The sequence below is a fragment of the Aedes albopictus genome, chromosome 2 (genome assembly GCF_035046485.1).
Source record: "Aedes albopictus strain Foshan chromosome 2, AalbF5, whole genome shotgun sequence".
NCBI classification, from domain to species: domain Eukaryota; kingdom Metazoa; phylum Arthropoda; class Insecta; order Diptera; family Culicidae; genus Aedes; species Aedes albopictus.
The window spans coordinates 247,676,274-247,703,481 of NC_085137.1; the positions used below are offsets into that span (position 1 = coordinate 247,676,274).

The 27,208-nt window shown below is 45.7% G+C and overlaps 1 protein-coding gene across 3 annotated transcripts; it reads left to right on the forward strand.

Moving 5' to 3' along the window:
- Positions 1–666: 666 nt before the first annotated feature.
- Positions 667–27,208, forward strand: LOC109433275 (uncharacterized). Of its 3 annotated transcripts, none has more exons than XM_019709704.3 (5): positions 667–1,046; positions 20,753–20,812; positions 21,870–22,470; positions 26,284–26,705; positions 26,774–27,208. In XM_019709704.3, exons 2-5 carry the CDS (start codon positions 20,769–20,771, stop codon positions 26,970–26,972), a joined length of 1,266 nt encoding a protein of 421 aa, XP_019565249.3. In that variant the 5' UTR covers positions 667–1,046; positions 20,753–20,768; the 3' UTR covers positions 26,973–27,208. The 3 variants fall into 3 exon arrangements, with proteins under 3 accessions (XP_019565249.3, XP_062707442.1, XP_019565248.3); XM_062851458.1 differs by having other exon boundaries at positions 668–1,046; positions 20,753–20,808; positions 26,771–27,208; XM_019709703.3 differs by having other exon boundaries at positions 669–1,046; positions 26,771–27,208.

Below are 27,208 nucleotides of genomic sequence, written 5' to 3' on the forward strand. Positions count from 1 at the left end.
TGGGCTCCTAAGTTGGAGACTTTTTTCCCTTCATTTTCTAAAATAAACACCACACTCGTTTGAAACGATAAATCACCAGATGATCGTCATTCAAACAATCATTGTGTCAGCTTTTCATCACATCTCCACACTGTTATTCAAGCGACCTAATTAAAAAGAAAAATACAAATTTCTACGGCAAAACAAGTTCACGCCATCCAAAACAGAGAGTGCAAATCCGACGCAAATAAAAAAAATCTCCCACCGACCATACACCCTTAAATGAAACAACACAGCGCACGAGTAACTTTCACGCAGCGAGCAAAAAGACAAAAGAATTTTCACGCAGATTTGTGTAACACCGGATCAGCACATTTTTTGTGTTGATCCGGTGTTACACAAATCTGCGTGAAAATTCTTTTGTCTTTTCGGTCGCTGCGTGAAAGTTACTCGTTGCGCTGTGTACATCGAGTTCTGCGTGTACGATCTAAAGTCTTAATGAGCATTTTCATTAATTTCTCACCAACTTATTCACAACAGCTGACCACAACCGTCAATAGTTTTCCCATGTTTTTTCCACTGACTGAAGATTACATGCTCCCCGACATCGACAACGTCTCTATTTTGGCACCCGTAGCCAGCCAGTGGCCAAAAAACATACCTACACAAGCTCAGAAACGATCGTGTCACAACGGAGCACGATTATCATCAACATCATCAACATCATCACGGTTGTGAAGATCGTGCGCTGGCTGACGCTGATGATGTTGATGATCGCCTCGGTGAAGATCAATTCGCCACACGCTGAGCGCCAAAGCCAGCGACCACTCTGCTCTCGGTGGTGGTCATTCATAGTTTGAACTCATTAACGGAAGGTGGTAATCTACGCGAAACGCGAGCACAGACTTTTGGCTTAGAAAAAGGACATTTCTGTGAAGTGGAGGAATTAGTTGTTTGCTGATATTTGTGTTTGGTGATAGTTGGTGATCATCGAGGACATTGGCGTGAAGAACAGCTTCAGACCTGTGACAAAATTGAGGAATAAAAAGTTGTCAACTAATTTCCAGGTACGGTCAGTTTATAAATAGTCTGTCAAGTGTTACAACATCATATCAACTCCAACAAGAATATAACAGAATCAAGCTGCACAGTTATCAACAGTTTGGTGTGATCCGTATAGAAAACAGGAAAATCTGTTAAGTAACAGTCTGTTAACACGAACATGTTTTCACCCTGAACTGTTTGATTGCGTAAACATTGTATCAACGGAAGCTCTGAATCCTCTCTGTATTTTGTTCTACAATAGACTTGGCGGGTTCAAGCGTAAAAATCAATCATTGAGGAGGCTCAACTATTCAATTTCTAAAGCTGGATCACAAGTGATAGTGAAAATTTTCGCCATTCAAAGATGGCGGTCGTTTCAAGAAGACAAGAAAAACGGCCACCGATGACGGTGGTGGCAATGATTCTATCTATATCCCACACCCGCCGCCTCTGCCGTCGTTGTCGTTTGCTTACAAGACCACAAGAGACCTGCCTCTAGAGGTGAACCGACAAGAAAAACTGATGTTTCGTGTTTTGCAGCAGACTGAATATCAACCGAGTGTCGTCCATCCATCCATCCATCGGGGCGGGAGCAAAACGCGATGAGTGTTTTTCTCAAGCTTTATTTTTCATTTCTGTTTTATTTTCAAATTTTGCCAAACAGCAAATCCAATTTACGCGAGAAAACTGATTCTAATGGCCAGTGGACTCTGTATTCACGTCAGCAAATGGTCGCGCGCTTTCATCTGATCAGAGTTGAGATGTTTGCGGGGATGTTTTAAACATGGACGTGTCAAGTGGGGGGCACACGAGAGACCATACCATTTGTAAATTTTAATACATAATTGTTTTTACATTTCTACATATTACTACTTACTTACCTTACCGATCAGGCTAAGGCCGGGGTGGCCCCTGTTGTACATAGTAGCCTCCTCCATTCCACTTGGTCCATGGCTGTTTGTTTCCAGTTCCGCACTCTGCGTAGGGTCCGCAGATCGTCCACTTGGTCGACCCACCTAGCTCGCTGCGCTCCACGTCTTCTTGTACCGGTTGGATGACTCTCGAGAACCATTTTAGTCGGGTTGCTATCCGACATCCTGATGACGTGACCCGCCCACCGTAGCCTCCCGATTTTCGCGGTATGGACGATGGTTGGTTCTCCCAGCAGCTGATGCAGCTCGTGGTTCATTCGCCTTCTCCAAGTCCCGTCTTCCATCTGCCCTCCGCCGTAGATGGTACGCAACACCTTCCGTTCGAAAACTCCAAGGGCGCGTTGGTCCTCTGCACGTAGGGTCCATGCCTCGTGCCCATAGAGGACGACCGGTCTAATCAGCGTTTTGTAGATGGCTAACTTCGTGTTACGGCGAACTATATTCGATCGTAGAGTTCTGCGGAGTCCAAAGTAAGCACGATTTCCTCTGAATTTCTCTGCTGGTGTCGTTGTCGGCGGTCACCAGTGAGCCCAAGTACACGAATTCTTCAACCGCCTCGATTTCATCACCGTCGATATAAATTCGGGGCGGCGGGCGCGGTGATTCCTCCCTGGAGCCCTTTTCCATCATGTACTTTGCCTTCGACACATTAATGACTAATCCGATTCGCCTGGCTTCACTCTTTAGTCGGATGTACGTTTCCGCCATCGTCTCAAATTTACGAGCAATAATATCAATATCATCGGCGAAACCAAGCAGCTGAACGGACTTCGTGAAAATCATCCCACTCGTGTTTATCCCCGCTCTCCTTATTACACCCTCTAACGCAATGTTGAACAGCAAGCACGAAAGACCATCACCTTGCCGATTCCAAGGGACTCGAGAGTGTCCCTGATACTCGAACTACGCACATCATTAGATCCATCGTCGCCTTGATCAATCGTATCAGTTTATCCGGGAATCCGTATTCGTGCATAATCTGCCATAGCTGTTCTCGATCGATTGTATCATACGCCGATTTAAAATCGATGAACAAGTGATGTGTGGGCACGTTGTATTCGCGGCATTTCTGCAACACCTGGCGGATGGCAAACATCTGGTCCATTGTAGCGCGTTCACCCATAAATCCAGCCTGATATTGTCCCACGAACTCTCTGGCAATCGGTGATAGTCGGCGGCATAAAATTTGAGAGAGGCAGCGCTCAGTAGTGTGATCGCGCGGTAGTTCCCGCAATGCAACTTGTCGTCCTTTTTGTAGATGGGGCACACGATACCTTCCATCCATTCCTCCGGTAATGCTTCCTCCTCCCAAATCTTGGTAATGACCCAGTGTAGTGCTCTCACCAGTGCTTCTCCACCGTATTTTGGAAGCTCGCTTGGTAGTTGATCTGCTCCAGCGGCTTTGTTGTTTTTCAACCGGCCAACCTCCTCCTCAATCTCTTGGAGGTCAGGGGCCGAAAGTCTTTCGTCCTGTGCACATACTCCTAGATCTGTTACCACGCCACCTTCGGTACTTGCAACGTCGCATTGAGGTGCTCATCGTAATGCTGCCGCCACCTCTCGACCACCTCACGCTCGCTCGTGAGAATATTCCCGTGATTATCACGGCACATGTCGGTTTGTGGCACAAAGCCTCTGCGTGAGCGGTTCAGCTTCTCGTAGAACTTTCGTGTGTCCTTAGCGCGGTACAGCTCTTCCATCGCTTCGCGATCTCGTTCTTCCTGCTGGCGCTTCTTCATCCGGAAGACTGAGTTCTGCCTGTTCCGCGCCTGTTTGTTACGTGCCTCATTCGCTCTCGTACGGTGTTGCAGCATTCTCGCCCATGCTGCATTCTTCTCGTTTTTCAACTGTTCACATTTGCCGTCGTACCAGTCGTTTCTGTGATTCGGAGTCGCGAAGCCTAGTGCTGTAGCCGAGGTACTACCTATGGCGTATCGGATGTCCCTCCAGTCATCTTCAGGTGTAGCTGCGCCAAGCTGCTCTTCCGTTGGTAGGGCCACTGCTAACTGCTGGGCGTAGTCTTGAGCCACTTCTACGTTACGCAGCTGCTCGATGTTCGACTTCGACGCGTGGTGATAACTGTCGAAAGTTTTGAGCGCATGCATACAGCTACTAAGTAGTGATCCGAATCTATATTCGCACTGCAGTATGTGCGGACATTGGTTATATCCGAAAAGAATTTACCGTTGATTAGAACGTGGTCGAATTGATTTTCTGTTTGTTGGTCGGGTGATCTCCAGGTGGCTTTGTGGATATCTTTGCGGGGAAAGAAGGTGCTTCGGACTACCAAACCACGGGAGGCTGCAAAGTTTACGCATCGCTGGCAGTTACCATTCGATACGGCGTGCAGGCTGTTTCGCCCGATTACCGGTCTGTACATTTCCTCCCTTCCTACCTGCGCGCGTTCATGTCGCCGACAACGATTTTCACGTCACGCGGCGAGCAACCATCGTATGTTTGCTCTAACTGTGCGTAGAACGCTTCTTTCTCGTCATCAGCAAGGATGGAAACACTCATTTGGAAACGATGTATGAACGACTTCTGCCTTGTGATGCCGAATAGAGTAGGGGTCGCACACGCATACCGAAGTCGTGAGGGAGCTGCGAAGGCAACTCTCCACGAGGTGAATGTAAATTACACTCACCTAGTGGAGAGTCGCTTTCACAGCTCTGTCACGACCTTGGGATTCGTGTGCGACCCTTACTTTATTCGGCAAATTTTAAGCGAAATCACAAGGCAAAAGTCGCCCATACATCGCTTTTTGATTGCACCCTTCTGAGCTGAGAAAATAGCAAGTGAATGTAACTCGTTGCAAGTGAGTGTTCCCATCCCTGGTCATCAGGTCTCCCTTCGTGTAGACAGTGAACGTTAATGATGCTGTAGTTGAAGAAACGGCCCTTAACTCTCAACATGCACATCCTTGCGTTAATCTGCTGCCACCCGATAACACGTTGTCGCATCTTGCCCAACACTATAAATCCTGTTCCCAGTTCATTGGTGGTGCCACAGCTTTGGTAGAAGGTAGCCGCTCGATGCCCGCTTTTCCACACCTTCTGTCCAGTCCAACAAAGTTCCTGCAACGCCACGATGTCGAAGTTGCGGGGATGTAGTTCGTCGTAGATTATCCTGTCACATCCTGCGAAACCTAGTGACTTGCAATTCCATGTTCCAAGTTTCCAATCGTAGTCCTTATTTCGTCGCGTGGGTCTTTGCCGATTGCATCGAGTCGTATTTTCTCCTATGTTATTCGCAATGGGGATTTTTACGGGTGGCTTGTTGGGCCTACGCCAACACTCCTGTCTCGCCGGAGGGCCATCGTGCCAGTTCTATTTAACGTCCCAACCAACACTGGGACGACCACGCTGATGGGGCTACCACCTTGGATCTAGCTGGGCGTGGTGCAGCGTTTCTTACTCAGCCGCTGGATGCCAGAACAGACGCTGTTTGGGCCGCACCTCCTTGGTGAACAAACGCTCGAATCGTACCTCCTCAATCTAGCTGAAGTCAGAAGGACAACAGTGCCCAGGCTGCACTACCAACTAAGCACACAACTCTTAGCTGGCGGTCTTTGTCATCGCTTGACCCGTGGAAGCATGAGGTAGGAACTTGTGAGGAACAGAGCTATGTTGGACGCTCTCCTTATCGACTCACCGTTTTGCAGCCCACATATTACTACTACTACTTACTAATACAAATTACTGGTTCACCAGCTTGATTTTCGAAACATCCTAAGTATTCGACGCCATAGCGGATATCAGGCCGGATACATAGCATGGTGAGCATGAGGCTGCCCAGCAGTTCACGGTATGAATGCGTCACTGGGCTGCTTCCTTGTCCTGGGAAGGACCAGCATTTCTCCATCGGTATCTTGACGGCGTTACAGTCTTGTATTCCAAACTTCACCATCACGCGGTCCCCAGCAACTTCTTGTGTTAGGGACATTCGACCAGCAGTACGGTCGTATGGAATCCTGGTTCCCAGAAAGTTATTTACTTTACCACAGTCCGTCATCTGGATCTTCTTAGCAAGTGCAGGTTTGATCTTCCTCACCAGATCCATCCGATCGCTAAGAGTCAATACCATTAGTACATTTTAATACAGATTATCGATTTTACATTTCTACATATTACTTCTACTACTTACTAATACAAATTGATGATTCGCCTGTTTGATTTTCGAAACACCCCAAGTATCCGATGGCGTAGCAGATATCAGGCCGGACACATAGCATGGTGTACTGGAGGCTGCTCAGCAGTTCACGGTAGGAATACATCACTGACTGGGTTGCTTCCTTGTCCTGGGAAGGACCAGCGTTTCTCCAGCGGTGTCTTGACGGGGTTACAGTCTTGTATCCCAAACTTCACCCTTGATTTCACCATCACGCGGTCCTCAACAACTTCTTGTGCTAGGGACATTCGACCAGCAGTACGGTCGTATCGAATCCTGGTTCCCAGAAAGTTATTTACTTTACCACTGTCCGTCATCTGGAGCTTCTTGGCAAGTGCAGGTTTGATCTTCCTCACCAGATCCTTCCGGTCGCCAACGATGAGCAAGTCGTCAACGCATATGATGATGTACATCCCCCTCGATCGATTATCCTGGTGTACAAGTACAAGCAGTAGTCACGTTGGCATATCCAGCCAATAATGCATGCCGTATGTAGCTTGAGATCCTAGGACTGAGCGAAGTCCGTTGGCCGAACTTTGGAGAACACAGATTGGCGTCGGGCTAAATTCTGCAGACAAAGAGAACTTTTATAGTCAACTGAATGCTGTTGTGGACAAGATTCCAAAAAGTGACATCAAGAATCCCATGGGCGACTTAAACGTGAAGGTTGGTTCCGACAACTCGGACTATGAGCACGTCATGGGACGCCATGGTCACGGAGAAATGAGTGGCAACAATGACATGGTGATTGGAGGATTGCTCTTTCCTCATCGAACAGTGTACAAAGTGACATGGGTTTCCCGTGATGGCGTGACGGAAAATCACCACAACTGCATCAGCCGGAAAAGGAGACGGAGCCTACTTGATGTGCGAAACAAGCGTAGCGCCGACAATGTGTCCGACCATCATCTCCTAATCGGTGAAATTCGGCTGCGCATTGCGAGGATCCATCGACAGGAGGAGAAAATCGGGCGCCAGTTCAACACATGCCGACTGGAAGACGCTGCGGTGAAAAGGCCCTTCGTCGAGGAGCTGGAAAACCGTGCTGCGAATATTCCGGCCGGTGGAAGGGTAGAAGATCAATGGAGCTGTTATCAATAACGCCTTCATCGCCACCGGCGAGAATAATTTGGGTGAGCTACGCACCCAGAAAAAGCAGTGAATCACAGATGACACCTGGAGAAAAATAGAGGAGTGAAGGAACGCCAAATCCGCGATAGAGCGTACGAAAACACGAGGACCCTAAGCAGTAGCCCGTCAGCGCTAATCGGCTCTCGCGAAGGAAGTGAAACGCACTTGTAGACAACAAAAGAGCGTAGGCGGACTCCTTAGCCGACGAAGGCGAGAAAGCCGCAAATACCAGCGAAATTCGTCTCCTCTACGATGTCTCACGTCGCTTAGTGGGGCTAAGATGAATGTTACGATGCCCGTGAAAGACACATCTGGACAGCTATTGACCGACCCGGCTGACCAGCTGAAACGCTGGTGCGAGCACTTTGAAAACTTTTTTCAAGTATCGGCCACGCCACCAACACCTCAGCATGATCCGCCAAGGGTTCGATGCATTACTCGTGTCAACACCGAAGCTCCATCATTGCAGGAGATAGAAAGAGCTATCCGTAGCATATCGCATATCAGCTGAGATGCTCTAAGCTAAGCTGACTCCTTAATAACTGCACAACTGCTGCATCGATTATTCTGCAACATATAGGAAACCACGACATTTCCGGTCGAATGGATACAAGGCGTCTTAGTAAAGGTGCTTAAAAAGAGTAACCTGACTGAATGCGATAATTGGCGGGTATCATGTTACTGTGCATCGTTCTCAAAGTCCTTTGCAAAGTGATCCTTAAACAGATCAACAAGAGAAGATTGACGCAACCCTGTGGCGGATTCCGTGTCGGACGATCCTGTGTGGACCATATTGTCACGCTCCGTATCATCTTGGAACCAATCAATGAATTTCAAGAATCTCTCTACCTGGTGTTCATTGATTACGCAAAAGCTTTCGGCCGTCTCAATCACGAAAACATGTGGAAAGCCCTCAGGCGCAAGGTGTCCCTGAGAAAATAATCAGCCTCATTCGAGCACAGTACGGGGCATTTTCGTGCAGATTACTGCACAACGAGGTTTTGTCCGATCCCATCCGGGTCGTTGCTGGAGTGAGGCAAGGATGTATCCTATCACCGCTACCATTCCTGATCGTAATCGACGAGATCCTGGTAGGTGCGATTGATCGTGTACCAAATCGTGAGTTGCTGTGACAGCCCTATTACAATGGAGCACCTGAATGGCTTCGAACTGGTTGATGACGTTTCTCTCTTAGCTCAACGGCACTATGATAATGCAGAGTAAGCTCGATGGTCTTTCCGACCGCTCCTCGACAGCAGGTCTCACCATCAACGTCAAAAAGACCAAATCGTTGGATGTCACGGTCAATCCTTCCAGCTTCACGGTAACTGGGCAAGCAGTGGAGAGTGTTGAAAGCTTCCAATAGGCCTTTTCAATAGGCCCCCAAAATCAGCTGATTTGAAACGTCTTCTGATTAAGCCTATATCTTGGTAGCCAAATGGCGGCCTATGGTGGCACCAAGATGGACATAGGTGCGCGGATCAAGAAGGCGAGGGCTACCTTTGCGAATTTAAGAAATGTATGGGAAATAATCAGATTAGTAGACGCACCAAGAACAGAATGTTCAACTCGAACGTGAAATCTGTGCTGCTGTAAGCCAGTGAAACTTGGTGTGTATCAGCGGAGAACACTCAACGACTACAGGTCTTCACCAATAGATGCCTGCGGTATATAATTCGTGCATGTTGGCCTCACAGTTGGATCTCCTATGTCATGATGTCATCAAAAGCTGATAGCGACAGAAATTCGGGAGCGAATGTGGTAGTGGCCCGGATAAAAAATACAATAGAAAAACATAGGATTCTTATGTAACAGTACCATTGAAAACCATGCTCTCACAATAGAATTCAATGTGAAAATAACAATAGAAAAACAATAGAATCTAATGTTTCTAACAATAGAAGCAAATGTGAATGAGCATTTCACATTGAATTGTATAGGTTGTTAAGTATCGTAACAATACAAAAAATGACTTTTTTCCATACAAGTTTTTTCGCAAAACAGAAGATTCTAATGTAAATGAAATGTTGTTAATACATATACGTGGAATCAAATATACCGTAGATTTTTATGTATTTGTATTGTTTTGAACTGTTAAATATGCCGAGAACTGTCTGTTTTGAACTGTGATTTTACATTAGATTCAATGGTTTGGGGATGGTTTTCTATTGTGAAACAGAAAATTCTTATGTTTTCGAATAGTTTCAAATAATTAAATGCTCAGTAAACGTATTGTTTTGGGTAGTGATTTTATTGATGGTTCCACACTTGATTCAATTGTTTTGGAATTGTTTTCTATTGTGAAACAGAACATACTGTTTGTACTGTGTTTACATTGAATTCAATGGTTTGGGTATAGTTTCTATTGTGATACAGAAGATTCTTATGTTTTCGAAATGTTTAAAACAGTGAATTGCACGATAAACGTATTGTTTGGAGTAGTAATTTTGTTACTGGTTCCACGTTTGGTTCTATGGTTTAGGAATTGTTTTCTATTGTGATACAGATGATTCTTATGTTTTCATATTGTTCTTTGAGCAGTGACTTAATTACACATTAGATTCTATTGTTTTGGAATTGCTTTCAATTGTGTTTATGGAACATACTGTTTTGCTCACGGTAAATCCAATGGTTTGGGAATTGTTTTCTATTGTGAAACAGAAAATTCCAATGTTTTGGAATAGTTTTATTTTACAAACGAATATGAACATTTTGGAATGGTTTGATCTATTTCTGCTTTTTATTTTTGTTACTGATTGCTTGAAAAACAGTGAATCTGAACTATCTTTATGCATTTGGACTAGAAGCTTGTATTTATATTTTATGCTAAATTAAGGGCTACATTTTAAGAACACAGATCGAACAATTATCTAATATTTGGATCAATCATGTCGTAAATCGAGTAATATTTGATTGCATTAATGATTGAAGCTTAGGCTCCCATGCCCCACTGGCCAGATAACTGGGTTTAGCAAACTAAGCATTATATGTGGCAACACTATGAGCGGCATATGGGAACCGTGCCCAGCGCGCTAAGTGTTATTAGTCCACTAATGTAGCTGCATTTAGTGGGTGATGAGGTACAAAAGTAACATTACAGCGTGTTTAACCATTATTGTAGCACTAAAAAAACTCGATATACTAAAAGTTGAACCTATACTTGATGATCGTTCGAAACGTTAAAATGCAAAATATTGCATAGATTAAGTTTGTTAAATGTTGACTGTACACAAGCTTCTATATAGTTTGAATCTCGGTTTGAATAGTTCTTCAAATATTTGGATCGCTCGTCGTAGTTCAAATAACGTCTGATTGCATTGATGGTCGAAACTTAGGCTCCCATGCCCCACCAGCCAGGTAACTGGGTTTAGCAAACTAAGCATTATATGTGGCAACACTATGAGCGGCATATGGGAACCGTGCCCAGCGCGCTAAGTGTTATTAGTCCACTAATGTAGCTGCATTCAGTGGGTGATGAGGTACAAATGTAACATTACAGCGTGTTTAACCATTATTGCAGCACTTATAGACACTTGATAAACAGCTTGCGGAATACAGCATGCAATTGCGTCTAATTTGATAGTTAATCCAAGGGATAACTATAGAATTTAACTCAAACGCACGCATGTGTTCCAGGCTTGAAGAGCGATCCTATATTAGAAGACGTTGCAAAGCGACCAAATGCGAAAGATGGTTCTAATTCAGTAACAAGTGTAGTGTCCCCACTACTGCTATTGTGAATATCTTGTGTAAAATAATATTAGAGTGTATGCTGTCACCTACTCGTTGTTCAATATGGTTTTAATTATGTTTCACTAGACAAGTTTAATATGAATTGAATGATTGCAGTCAATTAAAATTCTAAATAAAAGCTTTTCATATTTTCGTCAAAACCGGGAAAATCTCAGGGGCTTTATATTGAAATTTTTCTGCATTATTTTACAATTATGTTGAACTATTACCTCGACTATTACATACTCTTACGTACTAGCATTACTTCTTGCTTTCATTATTATTTTTAGATTTGGTAAATAGACGGGTCGTGCCCATTCTGAAGTATACATTTTACGGCTTTTCGTAGAATTACTTACTCTCTTATGCTCTCTCTCTCTCCGATAATAAATGCGCTGCATGGGAATACCGCAAAGTAATTAAATATTAACCTTGATATTAACTAAAAAAATCGACACAGCGTGCATTTCATAGACAAGTGACGTTAACTGCACGGAACTACAAATCAATCAAAATTATGGGTTCTTTTGTTGTATGACTAGAAATTCGTCAGACAGCGATAGTGCTAGGTTGTTTGCGTGTGGCGGTAAACATTTTATTCCAATGGAAAGTTATACTCAGTTAATGAATGGGTCAGTGCTTCTGTTTTCGTTTTTGATAAAATTCATGTGGAGTGACAGAGAACAAGCTAATACTGAGTTAAATATACCAAATATACACGCTTTTTATGTAGGGTGACTTTGGGTATAATCTGCAGGTTTGTTCTCTTCATGGGGGTTTTTGTCGGCCAAATTGCCTGAAACTTGGCCGTATAATTCAGCTCGGTTGGGAAGGATTTGAGGTCAACTCTGAGTTGAGGTTTGAAAAAAACCATGGCGAAGAAAAATGCCGAAAATACGTAAGTTCCCCTATATTATTTTTTTTTAAACTTATTCGTACGGTTGAAATACTTTTTGGGACATAATTTTAGACAAATCCTAAATAAACTTACTTTGCGGCATTCCATTCGACCATTCAACTTTTCTCGGCGTGACTCATTGGGGACTACGAAGGTGATGATTTTGTTTGCGGTTTTCTGTGAGAAAGTGAAGGAGGGAAGATTTTTTGCTTTTTTTTCACTCATACTCCCATAAGAAACCCCGTAGGAAGAAAGAGTGTTTCCCGGCTCATCAACCTTCGTAGTCGCGAATATTCTAAAAAAAACGCCGAAAAAAGACAAAAAACGAAACGCAAAATCTTACCGTCTTCCTCTGGTTTGAAAACTTGTGGCGTCCCCTCTGGTTTTAGGTGCCGGCCAGAGTGGGCGCGTGACGCGGAAATTTGCACGCAAAGGAATAACAATCAATAATAAGGAGTCAAATCGCATGGAAAATCCGCGTCGTGTCGCGTCCTCTCTGGCTGTACCCTTACGTATTAATTGGAATGCCCTTAAAAACTTGTGGGGGATCTCCACCCCTTGCAACTCAGTTGTTGGCGTAACGATTTCTTGCTTTCAGGTCCTTCTTGAACAGGTCCGTCCACAGCATACGAACGCCGCAGTTGATATTTGATTCGACACTCCCTGGCGGAACGACCGAACTGGATTGTTCATATTAAACGCTGCTATGCTCCAAATGACAAATCCATACTCCAAATGTATGTCCGGAAGTTTGACCACCCTAGAATCAGAATAGGAAGCAATCAGTGAAGTACTAGATTGAAAGTAGTTAGCTGGATTTTTGTATGGTGAGATGATTAATTCTCCGTTTCTGCAATGAAATGGTGCAAACAGCGCGGGTTATATGATTTCTTGCCTAATTTGATGCTGTTTGAGCAAAACTTTGGGTAGCCGTGTTGTTGAAGTTACAAGAAATAAATAATACAACAACACAGTTACCCAAACTTTTGCTCAAACAGCATCAAATTAGGCAAGAAATCATATAACCCACGCTGTTTGCACCATTTCATTGCAGAAACGGCGAATTGATCATCTCACCATACAAAAATCCAGCTCACTACTTTCAATCTAGTACTTCACTGATTGCTTCCTATTGCAATCAGATAAATATTTACTGAAATATAAAACGAAAGCAATATCGTACTTACCGCACACCGGCCCACAATGGGTTTTTCCAGCAGCAGCAGCAGCAGTAGACTTGGCCGTGTAGTTTCGCCGAATCAATCGAGCTTTTGCAGCTCCGCCTTGAAGGCGACCGTGTTGGGCTGCAGCAGAAAAACTCGTCCCAGCAGTAGTAGCGTAGTAGCTTGTTTCGGTCCGCCTTTGCACCGTGCAGCAACTGCACACCACTTCTCCGTCGTGCGTTTGGAGTCGGAACCGAAGCGCTTACGAGTGGCCATTCCGAATGCGGGTACCGAGATTTATCGGCGCACGCAGAATTCGATCGGAAGCAGCAAACTTTCCATCACTTCACACACTACGCTTCACACACCCGGAGGACATCAAAACAAACACGCATAAAATTTCAAACACAAAAATGTGTGAGGTTTACGCGGTTACGCCAAATCGGCCAAATTGAGTGCCATGGAGTTCGGCGTGAAACTTAATGAAAAATAACAATGAAATCTAATGTGATTATACTGTATGTCTTCAGTAAACACTGTAACAATGAAATCTTATGTTAATCTACTGTATGCCCATAGAAAACACTGTAACAATGAAATCTAATGTTTATCTATTGTAATCGTTATAACGAATGATATTTTGAAATGTGCTGTACAGTACACTTACAATAGAAAACGTTGTTAACATGAGATTCTTTTGTTTGTCTACAGTTTTCACAATAGGTTCAACGGTTAATTTTTATACGGGGGGTCGGCCACACTCTACGCAGGAGTGGGAACGAAATCTGCAAACAAGTATTACATTGGAACCCAGCCTGACATCGCAGCAGAGGCAGACCCAGAGGCTCATGGTGGCGTAGCCTCAACAAGGAAATAAAGGAAGTCGATAGAAATTTGACCTGGCCTCAGGGCCCACAGGCCACAGGTCAAGGCGATGGCTAGCAATCGCCCAGGATGGAGTGCAACCATGGGTGCTCAGGACTGAAAGTAAGTCTCCTCGTTCCATAGGGTCTCTAGGAACTTTGGTGGTTTTCCAATCAAATATTAAATATTTTCAAATTTCAAATTTTCAACTTATCAGGATCACGCAGTCCCGTTTGCTGCACCTCGGGGTTACCATTTCTGTTTGCGATGGGAGTGCTCCGGCTTCTCGTCCTTGGTGTCTTTATCGTTAGTCATAATGTCTTCTTCATCAGGCAAGACTTCGTTTTGAACAGACTGCTCGGGGACTCCCATGTCGCCATGAGCTTCGTAGTCCACTGTTCAGGACGGAGCCATAGTACCCCAGTTTCCCCCGGCACTCAACCGATGTGAGAACTCATCGAGAACGATTAATAATAATCAAAACCAATTGTATTGGGACACACAATTAGTATTCAGGCAGACACCGCAAGATAGAGAGGACAGGATTATACAGAGAAAGGACTGAAAATGTAAGCTATCGGACTGAATTAAATTGAAAAAAACATGCAACTTAATAGTTAGTTTGAACATAAAAACTATTCATGCAAACTATTACTTATAAACTATGTTAATACTTAAAAATAATTAATTAAATTTGATTTACAGCTAAAAGCGAATTCCACCGTAAAAAGCGAGTTTTGCTCTTTGGACGGTCCGAAAACCATCACCTGTCGCAACAAAACTTTTAGATTTTCATTTTCACGATTGCTTCTATCAACGTGTGGTAGCGGAGAAGTGCGATGGCGGCGGCCCGATTCAATTGTACATGCGGTCAACCGATCGTCACCAACGACAAAATTGAGCGCTGCTGTGAGTGCCTTCGTTCCATCCATTCCGCGTGTGCTATGGTTGATCGATGTATCGGCGGTGAACGTGTAGTGTGTGTTCGTTGCCAACGGCGGGCTCCACCGCCTCCTCCATCGAATTCGCGGAAATCGTCGAGTTCTACGGCTCGAGCCAGGGTTCAGTTAGAACTACAACGACTCGAGGAAGAAAACCGCTTGCAAGAGAAAGCAGCTGAGGACAGACTTCGGCGTGAAAAGGAATACCTGAAGAAAAAGTATGACCTTATGCACGCAGAGCTGCTCGAAGATGATCATGCAAGCAGCCGTCGTTCAATGTCGAGCATTGAAAAGGTCCATCAGTGGCTGCAGGACAAACCTGTCACAACTACGGAGTCCGGTATCGGGTGCGATGAAATCCCCGCTGGTGTATCGTCACGGACAGGAACAGTCTTCACGCCCAGCCTATCAGTGCCAACGAAGGTTGCTGCAGCTTCTACAGGGCAGCCTGCCGAACTCATGTTCGGACTCAATCCGAGTCAGCCACCTAACCAAGATGCGACGAGGTGGCGATCTTCGTGTTCTATTGGGGAACCTCACGTAGGCAATGCACTACCGCAGGTTCAAGTACAGAATCCGTTGGACTGGAGCCTAACTTGGGACCTACCAGAAGTACCTCAACCCCTTCCAAAAGCACAGATCGCGGTGAACCTTCAGGAAATTCAACGGAAGTTTAGTGGAGTGCAGCTAGTTCCATCCAAGACAAACTTCGCTCCAGGTGGACCGTTAGCAGCAAGCGAGCCGATGCAAAGCGATAATCAACGAAGGTCGGCGTCCAGCGTTTGTCCGGAACAGCAGGAGATTTGCGCCATGATGTCAAGCTCAGTAGGCACCCGAGGTCACTCCCATGTAGCATTGGAGCCCACCGGTAGCCAGCCGGTGCAAATGTCCGGCCTCGAACCATCACCCAGTGGACAGCAGACGTCAGCAGCCAGTATTTCGGTGAGTCATACGTGCTCTAATTATATTGCCAATTCAATAAGGCCATTGCAAAGCCATGTGACATTTAACATACCAAAGCGTACGCCATTAATAGAACACACTAATTTCCCTGTGACCGAACCATGCAATCCCCCCCATTCTCGTCATGATGCATTCCTCTTCAATCCGCTGCATAAGAGTACTCCCCATGTCCGCCCTGCAACAGCCCCCTCAGTGCGTTTTGCCGATTATCCGCTTGTTTCGTCGTCCAGTATGCCTTCGGTGCCCCAAGTACATACGGTCCAAAGTACTCAAATGCCGATAGCGTCAACAGGTGCTGTAAACAGTGGTCTACCATCAGCGGTCCCGCCGTTCGATTACACCCTGACAACTGCACCAGCGTCTCAGCCGTGGATTAGTTCTCCGACGACTCATCAACTCGCCGCCAGACACATCGTTCCCAAAGAACTTCCGAATTTTTCGGGCGATCCTGTCGAGTGGCCGTTGTTCATGAGCTGCTTCCAGAACACAACCCAACTTTGTGGATTTTCACACGGCAGGAACTTGATGCGTCTGCAACGAAGTCTCAAAGGAAACGCCCTTGAATCAGTGAGGAGCCTCCTTTTGGAACCGTCGGCTGTCCCCATGATCATCACGACTCTCCAAATGCTTTATGGACGTCCCGATTTGGTCATAAATTCTCTACTGGAAAAAGTGCGTGCAACCCCAGCCCCGAAACCGGAAAAGTTGGAAACCCTAATATCCTTCGGTCTCGCTTGTCAGAATCTGTGCGGGCATCTACGTGCGGCCGGTCAGCAGGCCCACTTTTCCAATCCAGCCCTACTGCAGGAGCTGGTGGGCAAATTACCGGCGAACATCAAGTTGGACTGGGCACTCTTCAAGCAAAAGTGCCCGGTGGTCGACCTTGGGACCTTTGGTGACTATATGGCTCAATTAGTTGTCGCTGCGAGCGACGTTACTCCTTTTCAATCATCTGATGTAAATCATGGTAATTCAGAGAAGAAGAAGTGTAAAGAAAAGTTGTTCGTGAACGCTCATTCCTCTTGCAGCTCGCAGGATTTCGAAGACGAACGCCATCGACCCAGCAGTCTCGAAATAAAGCAGTACCCAGGAAAACCATGCCCAATTTGTGAAAAACCAGGACACAAGGTTCATGAATGCGAAGACTTCAAGAATTTCAGTTTGGGTGACCGTTGGAAGCGTGTAGAAGAGCATCATTTGTGTCGACGGTGCTTGATAGCACATGGAAAATTTCCCTGCAAAGCTACGTCATGTGGATTCGAGGAATGTGCAGAGCGGCATCACAAGCTGTTGCATCCAGGCCGGCCGCAACTAGCAGTACCGGCTAGGAATACATCAGAAACCGAAACAGTCAACGTCCACAAAGATAGTAAAGTCACCACGCTCTTTCGTATCGTACCTGTGACGTTGTTCAACAACGAAAAATTCGTCCACACGTATGCCTTCTTGGATGAAGGGTCTTCGTCTACTTTGGTCGATGCACGAATTGCTCGGGAGCTGGGAGCTTTAGGTGAATCCTATCCACTCTGCCTACAGTGGACCGGTAAAGTGGAACGCACAGAGGAAAACTCACAGCTGATTAGTCTTGAAATATCAGGTCGTGGCGCGCAAAAACGACATGTGCTGAAAGCGGCTCATACCGTGGAAAACCTGTGTCTTCCCAGTCAAAACCTACCATTCAGTCAACTAGCCAAACAGTTCCCGTACCTCCGTGATTTACCTGTTGAAGAATATAGCAGCGCAGTTCCAACCATCCTAATTGGCTTGGACAATACTCATCTAAAAATTCCTCTCAAAACTCGGGAAGGTAGAATTGGACAACCGGCTGCAGCGAAAACCAGATTGGGATGGACGGTGTATGGCCCAATTTCTGACCAGGGTTCTCCATCGGGACTGTGTCTCTTTCATCTACACCATGGAGCTCGAAGGTCTGACGATGATCTACGCGATCTGGTGAAGGATTTTTTCTCGACAGAGAATGTTGGCGATGCAGTTGTGCCTGTACTGGAAAATTACGATGAAACACGTTCGAGGAAGATGCTGGATGACACGACTACCCGTCTGCGCTCCGGACGGTTTCAAACGGGGCATTTCTGGAAAAACGACCACATCTACTTCCCAGACAGCAGGCCCATGGCGGAGAACAGGATGAAATCATTGGATCGCCGTTCCTCGCGAAAACTGGAGCTGTTCGACAATCTGAAGCAGTGGATAGTCGAGTATAGGGAGAAGTGGGAACGTTGTCTACGTGCGGAGACGATAGGAGGTCCAGATTATGCGGAAGCTAAGGAGGTCCAGCTCTCTCTTACCAGGGAAGAGCTTCAGCGCAGGTATCGCGAATGCTGCCTTCGACTTCAAGAATCCTCCCGTGCTGCCGAAGAATTATTACGTCACTGCAACGGAGAGACACCAGTTCGATGTAAAACGGCTATCTGGCGGTTCATAGCGCGGAGGGTGTCACCCACGGAAATCTACAGTGACCGGGGAACCAGTTTTGTTGGATTCAGCGGTGAGTTACAGAATCAGCCTAAAGGAACCACCCTGGAACTAGCTTCGACTTTCCCCAAAACTGTCATTCAATGGCGCTTCAACCCTGCTGTTGCGCCGCACATGGGGGGGTCTTGGGAGCGTATGGTTCGGTCCGTTAAGTGTGCCCTGGCTTCGCTATCTGTCGAACGAAAGCCGAGTGAAGAAGTTTTGGTCCCTTTGGTAGTAGAAGTGGAATCGGTAGTAAATTCGAGGCAGTTGACCTACATGCCCATCGAGACCTCGGATCATGAGGCACTATCTCCGAATTATTTTCTCATGCTGAGCATAAGCGGGATGAATCAGCCTCCGACACAGCTCGTGGACGACAAGCTGGATCTACGTTCCAGTTGGATTTTGCATCGATACTGTAACGGATGGATTAGAGGGCGAGTGCTGCGAGTGTTTCCTGGACGAGATGGCAGACGTCGCAGCGCTAATGTTAAGACGTCAACTGGTGTTCTACGACGTCCGGTGTTTAAATTGGCCGTCCTGGAAGTGGCTGATACCGCTCGTGTGAACACGGAGCAATACGGGTCGGGGAATGTTCAGGACGGAGCCATAGTACCCCAGTTTCCCCCGGCACTCAACCGATGTGAGAACTCATCGAGAACGATTAATAATAATCAAAACCAATTGTATTGGGACACACAATTAGTATTCAGGCAGACACCGCAAGATAGAGAGGACAGGATTATACAGAGAAAGGACTGAAAATGTAAGCTATCGGACTGAATTAAATTGAAAAAACATGCAACTTAATAGTTAGTTTGAACATAAAAACTATTCATGCAAACTATTACTTATAAACTATGTTAATACTTAAAAATAATTAATTAAATTTGATTTACAGCTAAAAGCGAATTCCACCGTAAAAAGCGAGTTTTGCTCTTTGGACGGTCCGAAAACCATCACCTGTCGCAACATCCACTATCAACGGAGATGCGTCATGGACCTCGGTGATGAATGGAAAGCTTCACTCGTCGAACTTGACATCTTTGGCTGGGTCCTCTTCAATGCCAGGTGACGAGGAATTGAGGGTTGTTTTTTCTCAAAAGGATCAGCAGACAGTGGCACAGATTACTGATATCGATTGACAAATTGAGCTCGTTAGAAATCTCTTCGCATTGGACGTTTTCCGATTAGCTTACCGCCGAACTTCATCACAGCTTTCTTCTTCATGAAAGTCACATCCACGTTCGCTTTTGCCTTTTTCTTCACGGATAGGAAATTTGTCTGCAGCTCAGATACGAAGAGCACATCCTTCAGGTAGCGCTCGTATCTTCCTTATTGACGCCCTTTATTATAGTACCTGGATGCCACGGCGTCAAGAATTGACCGTCCTTAGCCACGTTGATGCCTAGTGGCTGCTTTAACTTCGTGAGGTCTACGAAACAGTTCATTACGTTGACAAGATGATCCGTGGTGCCAGAATCCAGCTTGAAGGACATATTTCCCTCACTCTCGGCAGAACAGCTTCAAGTCATGAACACCACCGCCTTGCCTCCAGATCCAGATACAGCATTTGCTCCGGATCGTCCATCCGACTCCAATTTCACGTGACAGTCCTTGGCATTGTGTCCCTTCTTTAACGATTACATTCACCAGCAAACATCGACTTCTGTTTCGAACCTTGGAATGTGGTAGGGTTTTCTTGGGAGGAATTTTACAGCCGATCGGTTTTCTTGAGTTCTTTAGCAAGAAGGCGCTCTCGCACAACTCCCAGCTTCAAGTTTTCTTCCTCAAGATTCTCCAGTGCAGTAACCAAGGGATCGAACGATTTAGGTAGGCTGGCAATTAAAAAGCTGCGAAACGACGTTGTTTTCTTTGAGCTTCGCTCCGGCCAGTTTCAGCTGTCGAATCAACATGATAGTTTCACTATTTTAAGCTTTGCTAGCTGCTTCCTGACAAAGGTTTGCGACGAGATCGATTTCTTGGCATACACGGTCTCCAGGTTTCTCCATATTTCCCTTGCCGTCGCCTTGTCCTGGACGAGGCGCAGCAAGTCGTCGTGAATGAACAGGCAAGTGCGTATCCCATTCATCACGTTGTTGATTCAATATTATCAAAAATTTGATATTTAACTAATTAATGTAATGTTGCCCTATCCTGAACATGCCCCTGGTGATCACTTGTATTTGTGTAAGCAATACGTATTTCGTGTTACGTGTGGCTGAGCTATTTCCGCTCGTTCTGTTGTGCCTTTTTCGTCACACAATTAGCACTGAAATACAATAACGTATAAACTCAAAAATTGCTATAAATATCATCGAAAAACCGACGCCCCATTGAACATCTTCACCATGAAAAGGTGAACAAACATATTAGATAATTTATTGTTCCATAGCTCCGTGCACATCTGATTATGTTCTCTATTCCCTCTCTTTCTCTAAACCAAAACTGCACTTGCAGAATAGTCTGAATCGCTATGGAAAAGTCATCCCGCCCCGTGAGAAATCGTAAAAGAAGTAGGTTAGTTGAAACGAATGAGAGTTTTAATCCTGCCCTTGTTTTTTTTTACTGCAACACTCACTGAAATTAACGTACCGTGCTTTATATTTGTTTGCCCCGATTTAATTTTAGATACGATCATCAAATCCAACACGTATCATGTAATTTTTGCATGTTTCTTTCCTAACAACAACCGTTTCCGAAGACGCGATGCCTGTATGGGTATGTCACGAGTCCGAAAAACACGACCGAAAACATTGCTTGTTTTCTCGCGGCGCATGCGTGATCATTTTCACGATCACAAACCCACTAACATCATCGTGTGAAATTCACACTCTCTCCTCAATCATCATCAACAGTTACTGATCGACCGCTAGGTAACGAAACGATACACACAGACGACGCTCACGCTGAAACAGGTTGCTGCTGAAACGAGATATTGCTACTAAACTGTGTTTTTGTTTGCTGTTTTAAGTTTGTTGAACTAGTACGATCACATGTCTCCTGGCGCTTCGATGATCGTTTGAAGGTTGTAGTCGAAAATACTTGGACACAGAAGCATAGTTGTAACTTTTTTTTGTTTGTACATAAAAAAAAATCTTAAAGCATTTGATTATTCATTGATCATTAGTTTACAATAAAAGGATCGCTACTACTTTCCTTCAGCATTATTGGTCCTGATCGCGCCGCACATTCCCTAAATTACGTTTCACCTGATCCACTCATTCTAACGGCTGCGCTCCACGTCTAAGAGTGCCAGCTATTTTTGAAACAAACTGGCTATTTCTCGGCACTCTTACAACATGTCATGCTCATTGTATCCTTCCAACTTGTGCTAGTTTATGATTGCTGAATTCGCGGCAGAGTCCAACGGACTCTTGATTACGTCTTCGCATACACCGTTCTTCTGCAAACGAGCAGAAATGGTTCTTAGTTGGATATAACTTTTTCAAACACAGTACAACTGGTGCGTTTCAGCCTTTATGATGAACGAGTAAATTAAAAGCTACGCATATTTTTCTGTGTCCATTCCTTCTACAACACATTAACCATTAATTCATGAATCGTTCTTTTATAGAAAAGTATGGCCACCAGGCGACATCCATCGGCCGATCAAGCGCCTCTTCACGCCGGAAATCAAACGCATGCTGAAGGATTGGCTCGTTCGACGACGCGAGAATCCCTATCCCAACCGGGAGGAAAAGAAACAGCTGGCCTACGAAACCGGTCTGACCTATACGCAGATCTGCAACTGGTTTGCCAACTGGCGCCGGAAGCTCAAGAACTCCGGTAACGATCCCATCAAGAAAACCTGGGGCAACTTGATCAAGAACTACAACACCAACGCCAAGGGCAACGTGGAGCAGTTCAGCATCTGCTCGGAAGACAGCATTTGGGGTGAAAATGGGGACGGTTCGCATAGCTCGCAATCGCCACCGCCGGGTGGTTTTTCCAAGCGATCGTATCCAGCTTACAGTAATGGACATCACAGTAGCAATAATAACAATAATAGCAAAGCCTTCGTGAATTACATGAAGTACATGGGAAGAAGGAACAGTGAAACTTCCGATGATGAAAGACCTGGTGCCTATCCCGGTAATATGTTCATGGATCACTGTTATACCCCCAATAACTACAGCGCCGTGTTTGGGCTTCCCGGGCAGCCGCAATGTTTCCAGGTTTGTATATAAATAGAAATTAAATTTAATGTTGAATCTTCTAGAGTATATACTGCGAGAGCACAACCAACTCATTCGTGTATACCAGTACACGATTCTCTGCAAGTAGTTTCCGAGAATCTTATACAAGTACTCAGGTATTATCAAGACTTAATGGAGCTCTGGCTCTAGCAGCCAAACGGGCAGTATTGAATCATCAAGGGTCATTACTGCACAGTAGCAAATCCCCCTCTTACGCTGGAACGCTATCTCGCCGGTCTTAGCAACTGACAAAATAGCTCCCACGGTTCCCCTTACAGAAGCCAAATTGGTTACTCGAGAGACACATTACACCATCGGTGTGCCTCAACAGTCGGTTGAGGATGATCTTCTCGAGCACCTTAACCGCCGCGTCTGAAAAGCATTTTGGTCTATATGCCGGATGGTTTCCCCGGTTTTAGCAATAGGACCAAGCTCTACCTCTTCCAAATCTTAGGGGAGATTCCGTTGTCCAGGTATTTCTGCATAGCAGATTTGAACATCTCAGGAGCCTCTGTAGCTATTTTTAGGTCCCTCATCGTCAGCCCCAGCCCACAGCGGTCCTATGAACGAAAGTAGGCCAAGGACTCGGATCATGACGCGGAAAGAGCCCCTCGAGGATCCTCTCCAGCGTCTCTCTCCGGCCATTACGAGGACCCTGTATGTATCACCCCATAGGTCCATGTTGGCACACTAACATAGCCGACTTGGACAGCCGCTAATGCCATTCGTCACTCATTTCTCTCCTCGTCAGTGCGTGATCGTTGCATCCGTCGCCTAGCTAGTAGACTGAGTCGAGCATGAGTCTACCAGTAGGCCGGTGGTCTTCCATTCCTAGGAAGGACTTTCCTGGGCATGGTAGCATCGACCACCGAGGAGGCGCATAACAGCTACAGAAGAGGCTCCTATCAACTTTGGCCTCCTCGGATCCCTCATAAGATGCAGGACACCAACTCCTGAACTGGGTTTTCATTGGTTGTTCACCATTTTGAAACCACCCACGACCCGATTGCCATTATTCGCGCATACTCGGAATGGATTCGCTGTAATGACATACGTTCTCTAATCAACGGCTGCCTGACTCAACTGGCAGGTGATCTAGTCCAGATTTTTCACCTTTTAGAGTCGCGTCTGCAGCGATAGCTCTCACCTCGACACCCTCACCAAGGACCTCTTCTACCCAGAAACCTGCAAGCGCCCTTCCACGTTTTGACTCTCTTGAGCTCGAGGTACGAGTACGTCGAATACTGCGTCAAGCTGCTGTGTAGCCGCTTCCATGACGGAAATCAGATTTCTAGTGTTGGTCCTCATCAACCACGCCCCGACTCCGACCTCTCCCAGCTAAGATATGACAAGACACCGTTAGACAATACTTTACTGAAGAGAGCCAATAATAAGCTTTAAAGAGGCCGATGATTGGTGGAAGATGCGCACATACTATTTACCTTACCATACAGGTCAGACCAACACCTGAGTATTCTCTGTTGTACGTAGGAGTCGTCCCTTGTCTACTCGGTTCATGGCTGCGTGTCTCCAGTTCCACACTCTGCGAAGGGTCCGCAAATCGTCCTCCACTTGATCAACCCACCTAGCTCACTACGCACCACGTCTTCTTGTACCGGTCGGATGACTCTTGAGAACCATTTTAGTCAGGTTGCTATCCGAAATCCTGATGACGTGACCCGCCCACCGTAGCCTCCCGATTTTCGCGGCGTGGACGATGGTGGATTCTCTCAGCAGCTGATGCAGCTCGTGGTTCATTCGCCTTCTCCAAGCCCCGTCTTCCATCTGCACTCCGCCGATGATGGTACGCAACACCTTCCGTTCGAAAGCTCCAAGGGCGCGTTGGTCCTCTGCACGTAGGGTCCATGCCTCGTGCCCATAGAGGACTACTGGTCTAGTCAGCGTTTGGTAGATTGTTAACTTCGTGTGACGGCGAACTTTGTTCGATCGCACAGTTCGGCGGAGTCCAAAGTAAGCTGGATCTCCTTCCACATTGCGTCTCTGACTTTCTCTGCTGGTATCGTTGCCACAATGCATCTCTGACTTTCTCTGCTGGTGTCGTTGTCGGCGGTCACCAGTGAGCCCAAGTACACAAATTCTTCAAACGTCTCGATTTCATCATCGTCGATAGAAACTCGGGGTGGCGAGCGCGATAATTCCTCCCTGGAGACCTTTGCCGTCATACACTTTATCTGCGACACATTAATAACTAAAGCGATTCGCCTGGCTTCATTCTTCAGTCGGATGTCCGTTCCGACATCATCTCAAATTTGCGAGCTATAATATCAATATCATCAGCGATACCAAGCAGCTGAACGGACTTCGGGAAAATCGTTCCACTCGTGTTTATACCCGCTCTCCTTATTACACCTTCTAAAGCAATGCTAAACAGCAAGCACGAAAGACCACCACCCTCTGCGAGCTTCGAAGGGACTCGAGAGTGTCCCTGATACTCGAATCACGCACATCATTCGATCCATCGTCGCCTTGAGCAATTGTATCTGTTTATCCGGGAATCCGTATTCGCCATAGCTGTTCTCGATCGATTGTATTATATACCGATTTGCAATCGATGAACAAGTGATGTGTGGGCACGTTGTGTTCGCGGCATTTCTGCAACACCTGGCGAATGACATCTGACCCGTTGTAGCGCGTTCACCGATTAATCCAGCCTGTTATTGCCCCACGAACTCTCTTGCAATCGATGATAAACGGCGGCATAAAATTTGAGAGAGTAGGCGGCATAAAATTTGAGAGAGTAGCTCAATAGTGTGATCGCGCGATAGTTCCCGCAAGCCAGCTTGTCGCCCATTCCTCCGATAATTCTTCCTCCTCCAAAATCTTGGTAATGATCCAATGGTAGTTGATCTGCTCTAGCGGCTTTGTTGTTTTTCAACCGGCCAACCTCCTCCAGAATTATTTGGAGATTAGGGGATGGAAATCTTTTGTCCTGCTAGATCTAATAATAAGGCTTCTACACAGACACTGGTAATGCGTCGAGCAAAACGGATCATGCCGAAGTTTTGGTGGCGTGGAGGGCCGTGAAGTGCATCCAGCGTTTCAACTGAATAGTCGGGATAATTAATTAACTGTTAAGTTAAGTTAATAACTGTTCAGAGGGAGGACCAGCCAAGGGCTGAAAGTCTCTTTAATAAAGACAAATCAATCAAAAAAAACTGTTCAGAACATGCATAGGTAGCATAGTATTCATCTTAGTCCCACTAAGGCGACGTGAGATACCATAGAGAAGACGAATTTCCCCGATATATGCGGCTTTCTCGGCTAGGGAGTCTGCCCACACGCTTTTGTCTCGTCTATGTGAACATTTCACTTCCTTTTCCAGAGAACCAAAAAGACGCGTACCGCTTTGGCTCCTCATGATTTTGCTCGCTCAATCGCGGCTTTGGTATGCCTTCGCTCGTCTATTTTCCTCCGGGTGGAATCTATGAGCCACTGTTTTCTCAGGGTAAATAGCTCATCCATTATTATCGCCGAGACAAGAGGGTCCCATGACGTGCTCAGCTCATGGTACTCGAAAATCCGAGTTGTCGAAACCAACTTCCACGTTGAAGCCCCCATGAAGATCTTGATGTCACCTTTTGGTATATTATTCCACGACATCATTCTGTTAGCTGCAGCATCGGTTGGTACGTAACAAAGGATCATGTTAAGGTTTGCAATCTGTGATCAAAATCTTGCAACGATTATTTATCCTGTTTAAATTCAAGATTATTCTATATAATTAAATCAGCCTAGTGATAGCCATATTCCCTAATACTCTTATTCCCACAGGTAACATCTACCACGGAAGAATGCCATCCAGATTTTAATTGCAACACCAACTCCATCATAGCTGCCAACTTTCCCAACGCGTATCGGGCGCAAAATGGCACCATCTACCTCACGCCCAGCACTACCGTATCTCCATCGATCAGCCACAGGAGTACGAGCAAATACAAAAACAGCATCATGGAAAAGTACCTTCGAGACCTGGGAGAGGTCGACCCTGCAGACCAGGAACCTCCCAATGGAGACTATTTGATGGCGCCAAACCCGTTCCAGAAACTGTCGGCACAATCGCAACTCAATATAGCTCCCGTTGGCCAAATGACCGGCTGTGAAGCACGTGGCCCTCCTTCGCTGTCGAAATGGTTGGAAAGCACCGCTAAATTCACACCTTCGAAAAACAACTACATTGATTGGGATCAACCTGGGTACGGATTGAAAACTCAATGTGTTTTAAGCATAAGCATATTTTAAATCACATCCTTCTTTCCAGAAGACCGTCCGGTTCGAAGAAACGATATCACTCAAGTTGCTACCAACCTTCGGAGCAGTCGCCACAGCCGCGTTCCTCCTCGCAGCCACCACAGGACACCGAAAGTTCCGGAGAGTTTGGAGTGCACCAAAAGGACGAGATTGACGCGGCTGAAGCGTTGACGCGGTTAGCCAACAATTTCCGGATGAAGTTTTACACTTGAGACGCGGCGCGGGGCGAGTAGATATACAACAAACGGCTATAGCATTCCTGAACAAGCTTAGAGACATTATCAATAGTTATTTACGTTACAGTGTATTAGCTTTAACAATGCCACGCCTGCTGGAATGATGAATTTGTAGAACCAATTTAACGTACTTTTCGTGTGACTGAACTAGTTAAATATTGTAGAAGAGTAGAATCAAAATTATATGTACACAAATAAAGCTAGATGCAGAA